General features: G+C 42.6%; 2 protein-coding genes across 2 annotated transcripts in view; one reads left to right on the forward strand and one right to left on the reverse strand.

Moving 5' to 3' along the window:
• Positions 1 to 2530, reverse strand: part of LOC116311156 (zinc finger SWIM domain-containing protein 6) — a 49423-nt gene extending 46893 nt beyond the window's left edge. The window contains exon 1 of the mRNA XM_039620926.1: positions 2034 to 2530. Coding sequence (XP_039476860.1) covers positions 2034 to 2466 — 433 coding nt within the window. The 5' untranslated portion in view covers positions 2467 to 2530. The remainder of the gene's footprint in view (positions 1 to 2033) is intronic.
• Positions 2531 to 6396: 3866 nt separating this feature from the next.
• Positions 6397 to 9795, forward strand: smim15 (small integral membrane protein 15). The gene is made up of 2 exons (XM_031728183.2): positions 6397 to 6484; positions 9103 to 9795. The coding sequence occupies exon 2, from the start codon at positions 9130 to 9132 to the stop codon at positions 9352 to 9354; it is 225 nt and encodes a 74-aa protein (XP_031584043.1). The 5' UTR covers positions 6397 to 6484; positions 9103 to 9129; the 3' UTR covers positions 9355 to 9795.
• Positions 9796 to 9948: the final 153 nt, after the last annotated feature.

The raw sequence follows: 9948 nt of genomic DNA on the forward strand, positions 1-9948 counted from the left end.
ACTGGGGGCTGGTAGTTGGCCTTAGGGGAGTAAATATGGAGAGTTTTATAGCTGCTCACTTGGGAGAGAGGGAGGTGGAGGACGGGATGGGAGGGGAAGGAGCGGAATACAGCGACAGCAGATCCATTCAAGTATATTAGCTCCCCCCCAACCCCCATACACAATAACCTCTGCATCTATTCTACTGCTCTACTGTCTTTCATCATCAACACTGAATCCCATCCCACTGACAGCACACACATTTGCACACAAGAAGCCACACAAAGTCATGCATGCATATACGCTTGTGTGCGCACACATACACGCCCTAACAGCCACCCTGCACTGTGTTCCAGGCCAGACCCACTGTATGTGTTTGATGGGCCAATACATGTGGTGTGTGATGTGGCTGACAGCCTCCCCCCTCCCACGCTGCCCTGCTTTTAAGCCCTCATCCTCCAGTGGCTGCCTGTCCCCTGGAGTAGATTGCATCTTTTATTTATCATTTTCTCTTCCTTGGCTTTATCTTCCCAAGCTTTAAAAAAATGAAAAAATTCTGGGGCGAAAATTGCAATCAGCATAACATGCCCTCCTCCTGCTGTGTACTCGCCTGTCATTCTCCACTCTCTGTGAGCATGCGGGATGAGACTGACAGCCCATGCAGACTCAGACACACACACACACACACACAGAGGGAGAGAGAGAGGGAGAGAGAGAGAGACGCATGTACAATTTCCCTCTGTGTTTATCAAGCCCACACACACACTCTGACACACTTTTCCATCTCTTTAACGCAGACAGAAGCACATGCATGGCCACAGTAAATGACCCCGTTACCCTGCCTGTCACTATTTCTAAGTATTTCCCAAAGCACATGCGCACACACACACACACACACACACATTGCTTACATATACCTCGCTGACGCCTCGCGCTTTTTATTTAACCCTGAGCTGAGTGCTTTGCTTCCTAAAGCCCCAAATGACCGAGCCCATAAATGAGACTAATGCTGGGGAATCTGGTAAACAGGCCAGAGAGAGGGAGGGAGAGCTGCCTTCCTGTCTGCCTACTCCATGGCTACTATTGTGCACTGCACATTCTCTGAGCCCACAAGAGCTGAAGCCATCTCCACACAGATTCTTTGGAGGGATAGTAAGCCAAGAAGTGAGAGAGGAAGAGGGAACAAGGAGGGGGAAGAGAGAGAGATGGAGAGGGAGGGAGGGAGGAGGAAGAAGATCATGCATAAAATCTTGTTTGCAGAATGCATTAAGATTCAGATGAACTGGGGAGGGTAATGGGATTAGAATCCTGAACCGTTTCCAAGGGTGGGGAGTCGGATTGACAGCTGAGTCTATTGCACTGACGATTGCAGTGAAATATTGTGGCTCTGGCAAAGGCAGGCAGCCAGCCAGCCAGCCAGCCAGGGGGTTGCTGAGCCTATAGCACCTCTAATTACCCCGAGCTTTACCAAAAATAATGCCGCCAAGGGAAAAAACATATTTGTCATTACCCCGTGCATATAGCTTGGGCTTTAAGTGAATATTGGAAAGGCAGAAAGAAAGACTTCAGTCCGCCTCACAAAGGTGTTTGGCAAACAAAACAGAAGCACTGTGGCTTTAAATCACCGTCCCTCCCACCCTTTCTAAATATCGTCTATTTAGCCAGCGGTGAAAAGATATAGGGGGCTTTTGTCTGCGTACCCATCGGTGGGGGCATAGAGAGCTAGAAAGACACAAAAATAGGAACAAAGTGCTAAGCTTCCAATTGGGATGGCTGTGGGCCATTCAATGCGCGCAGCTCAGTGGGTAAAAACAAGAAGAAGTGGGCTACTATTACGGGCTTGTCTGAAAATAGGCTGCTCTCACATACAGCTATAGGGTAGACTGGTGTGGAAATACCCTGCATTGTTTATAATAGACGAGACTAAGGGAGGCAAACACGAGCCCTTTAAAAGTCTGGCATGGCTCCAATGGAAAAGGCAAACAGTGCTAGTTGGGTGTTTTGTTGGTTATATGCTGTTTTCCTGCGTTACTCTAACGCTATGGTCCACTCACCGACTTGCAATACGTTGTCCACCCAGCCACCCTCCAACAGAGTGACACCCCGTAGGAAAGGCAGCTGGGTCTCGTCATTATTGTCCCCGCTAGTTCCACTTTCCTCTCCTCCAGCGTTGAAAGAGGAATACATACAGATCTCCTTCTCGCTTCTCGGGAAAGACCAATATACGATCCTCCGCTGGACGGGCTCCGGGATCCTCTCGAACCGCTCCTCCACCCTCTGGAACGGCCACTTCTCCGCGACTCTGCGAGCCGCGATATCGAGCAACGACTCGGGGTTGTGCGTTTTCCCATTTCCCGACCCTCCCGGAGCGGACCCCGCACCGCCACACAGGACACCTCCAGCCCGCTGCCCCTGCCTGCACGCCGGGTTGTAGCCGGGCCGGCAGCAGAGCCTCTTGGCTGGGGGCTGCTGGACTCGCTCGGCCATGTTCGCACCGCTTCCAACCTGAAGCGCAGTTCCTCTCCGATCATATAAACGGGATAAGGAAGAGAAAAGGGCAATCTCGCACCGATTGTTTGCCGTACATGGAGAGACTGCCCTTATTTGGAAAAGTGGGCGGAGCTTGTGAGTTCCGTGAAGTCCTTTGTGTTGTCAAAGTAACCGGATGGGCGGGATTCTGGAGAGCTGCCAGCGCACGAGTGGCGCTATAAAAGGAACTGGAGGCGGAATTCCCGAACGTCGGCAAATCCTTTGTGAAGCTGTTCGGGAGCGCGAGGGTGGAGCCCCGGCGGCCGACGGCCTTTGAAGTTTCCTTCTTATTTGAGTTTAAAGGCGGGGACTTAATCCAGGGGCGGCCTCGCAGTTTCCCACAGGGGTAAAAGGGGGCAAGAAAACTGACTTTTTTTTTTTTTTTTTCCTTTGGAGCCTCAGCTACCACCCCGGGCTCCAGCTTCTTCAATAACAACTTGATCGTTGTTTTTGCGGCTTTTTAGTCCAAAAGTGGTTTCAGCTGTCAGGCCGGCGAAGGGGAAGAATATATGAAGGTGGACATGCCTGTCCTCTGTAGTCACATCAGCTTTTATATGGTGCAGCCAATTGACAAGTAATCATAGCACTCATGAAAGACAAGCTTTTTGCCTATATTATTTATTTTAAGGGGCGACTCTATTGATGTTTTACTTGGAGATCAGTATAATTGGTACTGCGTGTAGCTTGGATACATAAAGTCTGAGAAAATAAGTCCAAAAGCTTGGCTGAGGTAACTTGAGATACTACCAGGTATACGGGTCATTGATGTCATCAAGGTAGTGTTTTTAGAGTTATAGTTCGAAGTAGAAGTTTCTTCCTGGCAACAGATGTAGTGGTAATTTGGGGCTTTTAACAGTTTCTTTGAACTGTTCTTTTTTCCAGGTTGGAATGATTCCACTGCATGAATCTTTGAAGACTTCAAAACAACAAAAATTGTCTGCTCAAGTTTCAGTTTGTTTTGCATTTTGTCTAATCCACACAGGGTCAAAAGTAAACATAGAGGTTCAAATATATTCATACACTCACATCAATATTTTAATAAGTGGTTCTGAAAGTTCTACAGTGTCTTTTAACTTGACAATTCCAAGCTCTATTGGCTTCTCATTAGTGATCATGATTGTCTACAACTGGTAGTTTCTTTTTGTCTGGATCAAAAGGATTTGTTTGACACAGCAGTACTCAAAACTATAGGAAAGTCCAAGGTCCTCAGTTAAGATCCAATTTAAACAAATTGGGAAGGTCTCATAAGGCAATTTCTTAACAACCACAGATGATCCAATGATGATCCAAGATCATCAATTCCAACAACTGTACGTAAGCACAAATTATTCAGACATGTCAACACTTTGTCAAGGACTGGAAAGACCCAAACTGCCACCCTCAGATGGCAGAAAATTTGTTAGGATGTTCAGAAACAACCCAGGAACCACCAAGGCTCAAGCCTGCCATGAACTGGAAACTGCTGGAATACCAGCATCACTGCCCAAAGTGAACCCAGTTTTACATCACTATGGACCACAAGTGCACCGACAAAGAAAGAACTCTCTGTTCCAAAATCTATACCTTCAAGCTTGACTGAAATTTGTAGCTGTCCACATGTAAAAGCACAACAACTCCACAATTACAAAAAGTAGGTTCGCAGAGTAAAGGTGAAGCATTCAAACCTATTCACTCTCCCAAGCATGGTGGTAGTAGCATCATGCTCTGGGATGCTGAAGGTGACACTAGTACATTGCACAAAGTGGATGGAATAATTAAGGAGGGCTACTTCCAAATTCTTGAACTTCACCTCAAATCAACAGCTGGACAGTTAAAACTTGCATGCAATTGGGTGTTCCAACAGGGCAATGATCGAAAACACAAATCAAAACTGGTTTTGGAGTAGATAAATCAAACTCTGGAATGGCCTTTGTAAGGCCCTGACCTCAACTCTATTAAAAATCTGTGCTTAAAACCTGGGTCTATTCCAGGAAATCAACCAAATTAAACAATCTACAAATTCTTTCTAGAAGAGTTGTCAAATATCCACAAAGACTTATACCAGAAGCTTTTTGACAGCTACCAGAAACATCTGCTCAAGGTGCTAAGGGGCATTTCACAAAATTTAATGGCATTAACCCATTAAGGGTTTTGACCCTGTGTGGACTGGAAACAAACCTAAATAATTTCAAACGTGTGCAGTTCTTGTTTTATTCCACCCTGGGAAAAAAGTACAGTTCAAAGAAGTCATTGAAAGCCTCACATTACCAAGACAGCACTGGTCACAACTGTAGTATATAGCTATAGGTATAAATTTTAGGCTTTTGAGGTTTTTTAACGTTCTCGTAGCCGATCATGTTTTCTTCTTTTTACTCTTTCCCGTATTTCAATCTCTCGTTCTGCCAAACAAAAAAAGGAAAAGAAATGCTAGAAAATTCTCACAGCAGAGCCAGACGTAGTGTGTTTCTTTCTTGCAACACTTATGACACATGGATTAGTGGAGCCAGTTAACCACAAACTGTGGTACACTCATTTTTACAGGCCCCCACCCTGTCTGTTGATAATGCTAGTTCCATGTCTGTGTGTCATGAAAGGGGCCCCCCAATTCTATAGGGGTAGAATACTCATCAGGGGTTAGGGTGTGGCTGCTGTTGCCCCCTGGTTTTTCCTGTGTGGTGAGCCACTACAGAAGTTAATTATTATAAGCAAGTAACAAAGAAAAGCTGCCAGGTTGGGGTATGTTTTTCTAAATTGTCTATAAAAGTTGGCTCAAAACTACACTGGTATACCAGAATGTGTGTTTGCAATGTGTCTGCCTGCCGCATGTGTTCCCAGCTGCCCCTCTCCTTCCTCTGTGAGTAAGTCTAAAAGGCTGGCCTTTGAACTGCTCTGAAAGTGATCCATGCCGTATGGACGGAGCAGATGTGGCCTAACCTGATTTGGTTTCAATACTTCCCCACAGGAAGTTCACAAAGCCAGCAGGTCCTCCTTTGTTATGTTAGTCATCTTTCTCAGAGGGCCAATGAAGCCTTTTTATTTTATTTTATTTTAACACAGTTATCATTTGCTATATTCTCCAGACAGAACAGCTCCACATACAATCAGACATTTCAGCTTATATATATATATATATATATATATATATATATATATATATATATATATATATATATATATATATATATATATATATATATATATATGTATAGATATAGATATATATATACATATATATATAGGAAGGAGACTATTTATTAAAAATGAAATTGTTATCGCCTTTCTATATTAATTGTTTTACATGTATTTATTGCATAGTCTACTGCGTTTCTGTGTTTCTTGTGAGAAATTTGATACTGATGGACATAACAGGCAACCTCAAACTAGAGTATAAATAAGGTAATCTAAACTAAATCTTCCTTAATTTTGTATTAAATATATTTAGATTTTCGAGTCGCTTGATGGTACAGAGGACTACGTATCCCAATATCCAAGGAATCTCGTCATGTCCAACCACAAGCTAGAACTCATGTTGCATTCAAATAATACTGATTAAAGTGTAATTTCGAAAACTTCTAGCGGGGAAACAGAAGAAATTACAAATTAGACAATTCCATACCCTTTTTAAGTAAAGATAAAAAAAAACAACAACATTAAGCTGAAATTACAATTACGTTCTGAATTATATTTGAACGATTTGGCTAGTTCTACATAAATTATACCCGTGTATTTTTGGTATTGACCGTCTGCAAACGCAACAAAGAAGGGTATTTATCGTATCTATATTTAGATATTTATTTATATTTGGCATCTAATATTAGTGCAAGTGTTACACATTTAGAATAATTCACGAAGACAAACAAAAACCCGTGTTTTTTTCTTGTTTTTACATTTTGCCAATATGACCTGAATGCCTCATTGCCAAACCAGTTCCACTTCCCGGAACAAGGAGGAGCTGGTAGTTTATTGCGGATACACACAGAAATCTCCGTTCATTTTGGTAAGTTGGTGTATTTTATGCCACTCGGAGTTTTATCAGGACTAACTGTTTTGAAAACATAAATTAGGCGGTTTGTTGCGTTCACTTAGACGGTTGTTTTACTGTTTAACCGAGAGTAAGTGCTCTTGTATCGAAAAGTCAGGCCTTAATGCACGGGTGGGCTAGCTAGCGGCAGTAGAAATGAAACTAAATCTTTCATCGGCGTCTAAGAAATGCATATATGTTCCTATATGCATACACATTAAAATCGCTCTTATAACTTGATGTCTTAAGGTTGTAGCTAGAGACTGTGGTTAGTAAGTTAGGTAATTAGTTAGCCGTTGGTCATTAGCTGCTTGTGTGGCGCTGGTCGGAGCGCTTCACAAATGACTCCTGTTGAATGGCGCCCTAAATCCTTTTCACTGTCATAGGGGCGATACACAAAAACTGTGGGAACTGAAGTCTTTGGGGGTAACTTCAGTTATCTAACAGATCATCTAAGTCCATTTGACGTTTGTAACTGTAATCAGACTTCACTATACTTCCTTGCTCTGAATGATCCTTTGGGGCTAAGCTAACTACAGCCCAGCTGGTCCGTGTGCAGCGAAAGAAGTGCGTCTCTGTTGTCTTGTTTGACAAAGTTCGTCTGTTGTCCTCTTATTTATTATACCGCAATTAAACTAATAATAATGTTGTCATTGCACATGTACAACGAAATCGGGTGCAGTGCAAAGGTCTGAAGGAAAAAAAAGGCTTAAAAGTATTCCCATTGAAATTATTTATAAAAAGTCTATAAATACACACAGAAATTTCTAAAAGTAATGATAAAAAAGAAGGTAAAACACACATATCACACATGCAAAACAATTGTCTTGTATTCACTGCAAGGATAGGTTTCGGCAGTGTTTAGTGCTGCTGTAGCTTTTGGGTAAAAGCTTTTTTTCTATGTTTGTTCTTGTTTTCAATGTACTTAAACATCTGCACGAGGACAGCAGTTCAACAGTGTCCAGATGGATCTTTCAGATGTTTTGGCAATATTATGTTAAACAAATGTGTAAGTGAGGTGTTTTTCCACCAAGATCGGACGTGCTTGCGAGGATCGGCACTAAATGAGACTGTATGGTTCCAGTTTGATCTGGTATCAAGCTTAGGATCGCTAAAGTAACAGAATTAGACTTTCCTCCTTATCAGTGTGTTAGAAATATGTAATTCTAGAGCCCTAAATTTTGAGAAACTGTTTTTCTCAAGATAATCAAGTTTGGATAATTCAGTTTTAGAGACGTTAAGTAGTTAAGTATGTAGATAAGATGACTTTATTATCTCCCACAGGAGAAAAATCATCCTGGATCAGGCAACTGTTGCATGAAAAAAAACAAAAAAAAAACCTCAGCCCAGATCACAACAATAAATAACAGTTAATTAATAGTTAAAAACCTCAATAGTTAGGTGTCTGGGCTTATCACTCCCTGCAAATATGTGTGGTGTGTACACATCCTCTGGGACCCTGCAGGTGGATGCTGGGAGGTTGTGTTTGGTATATGACAGGAGGAGAGTGAGACATGTTTTTGTGTTATAATGCAGTTGCTGCTTGAGTTATCTGCTTGAACAACTCCCAGGTTTCTCTCCATTTATTCAGTTCTAGATTTTTTTTCTTGCTACAATTTTAAAAAGTACCTCACATTGTTAGGTGATATACACTGATCAGACATAACATTATGACCACCTAATATTGCGTTGAGCACCCTTTTGTTGCCAAACCAGTCCTGACCTGTTGAGACCCCTGTGCTGTGGTATCTGGCATAAAGATGTTAGCAACAGATCTTTTAGGTCCCATAAATTACGAGGTGGGGCCTCGAGGTGCAGCATGGATTGGACTTGTCCTGCTTAAAGAGGCCACAGCTGTCAGAGAATACCGTTTCCATGAAGTGGTGTTCATGGTCTGCAACAATGCTTAGGCAGGTGGTATGTGCCAAAGTAACATCCACCCAGTGTTTCCCAGCAGAACATTCCCCACCACTGGTTCACCATTTTTCCTTCCTTGGACCACTTTTGATAGATACTGACCAATGCAGACCAGGAACACCCCACAAGAGCTGCAGTTTTGGAGATGAACTGACGCAGTCGTCTAGCTGTCACAGTTTGGCCCTTGGAAAAAAAACTCGCCCATTTTTCCTGCTACTAACACATAAACCTTGAGGAGACGATGTTCATTTATTCCCTAATATATCCCGACCAACAACAGGTGCCATGATGAAGATGTAATCAGTTTTATTCACTTCACCTGCTAGTGGCCATAATGGTATCCCTGATCAGTGTATTTACTAGTTAATACAACATTTAGTTAATCTTACCTTTCAGAAAATGAAATGATATCTGTTGATTTGAGAGTTCATTGTAAAGCTGTTAAGTTGCTTTTTGGGGAACCAACAGTTTGCAAACCAAAGATATATGATGATATAAAAGAGCAACTAAGACTATAACCTATAAACAATTTTATATTTAACTTTCCTTTAAGTGCATTCTGAAAGTTGTCCATAAACCATACTCCCCCTTTTGTAGTATTTTAATATACACATGTATGTTTTGAATATGACATATTGCAGATATTCACAGCTTTCTCTCGTGGCCATCTTTCTCAGGTCTGAGCTTCATCGTTCCTGAACAGGATGATCGACGTGCAAGCATGGGCAGAGTATGTGGTGGAGTGGGCTGCCAAAGACCCCTATGGTTTTCTCACAACTATCATACTGGCTCTCACCCCTCTCTTCATTGCCAGCGCTCTGCTGTCCTGGAAGCTGGCCAAGATGATCGAGGCACGTGACCGGGAACAGAAGAAGAAGCAGAAACGTCAGGAAAACATAGCCAAGGCCAAGAGGACCAAGAAAGACTGAGCCGGCGAGGGCTAGGATGGGGGCATTGCAAAGGACGAGCAAACCATCACGCTCACAGGCCTCCTTTTCTAAATAATGACACGGTGCCCTTCCTTGTCCCAGCCCTACTATCAGCACAGGGCCACTATGCCTCATGTCCAGGGTAGGAGGAGGGACGCTGGCCCCACAGACTTAACAGTGCTGATGGACAGTACTGCCCGGAGGAAGCTTGTCCCAGTGGGACTTTGGTCAGCAACAGCACAGTTGTCATCTGTATAACGTTTTTATACAGTGACCTGCTGTTATATCGTGCAGCTGTTGCAACACCTTGCATTCCATTGTTGGCATCCCCGTTTTGCTGAAATGATGACATAATGAGAATAATGGAACTTTTTAAGCTTGGTAACTTGCAAGCTATCCAAATGATTACTTTCTGATCAATAAAATTTTCATGGTTGCTAAGAAAGCTTCTTTTTTTGGATTTAATATTGTGCTGTGTACTTATTTACCCATAAACACTGAATCAGAGGGCTGGTAATAAAATACACTACCACAAATTTAAAAAAGTAGGCTTGCAATGTTCAGTAAGGTGACAGCAAGTGCATTTAAGGGTAT

The sequence above is a fragment of the Oreochromis aureus genome, linkage group 12 (assembly GCF_013358895.1).
Source record: "Oreochromis aureus strain Israel breed Guangdong linkage group 12, ZZ_aureus, whole genome shotgun sequence".
NCBI lineage: Eukaryota > Metazoa > Chordata > Actinopteri > Cichliformes > Cichlidae > Oreochromis > Oreochromis aureus.

What these genes read in the sequence shown, in the direction of transcription:
- smim15 (XM_031728183.2), top strand. Translation starts at nt 9,130, where the DNA reads ATGATCGACGTGCAAGCATGGGCAGAGTATGTGGTGGAGTGGGCTGCC.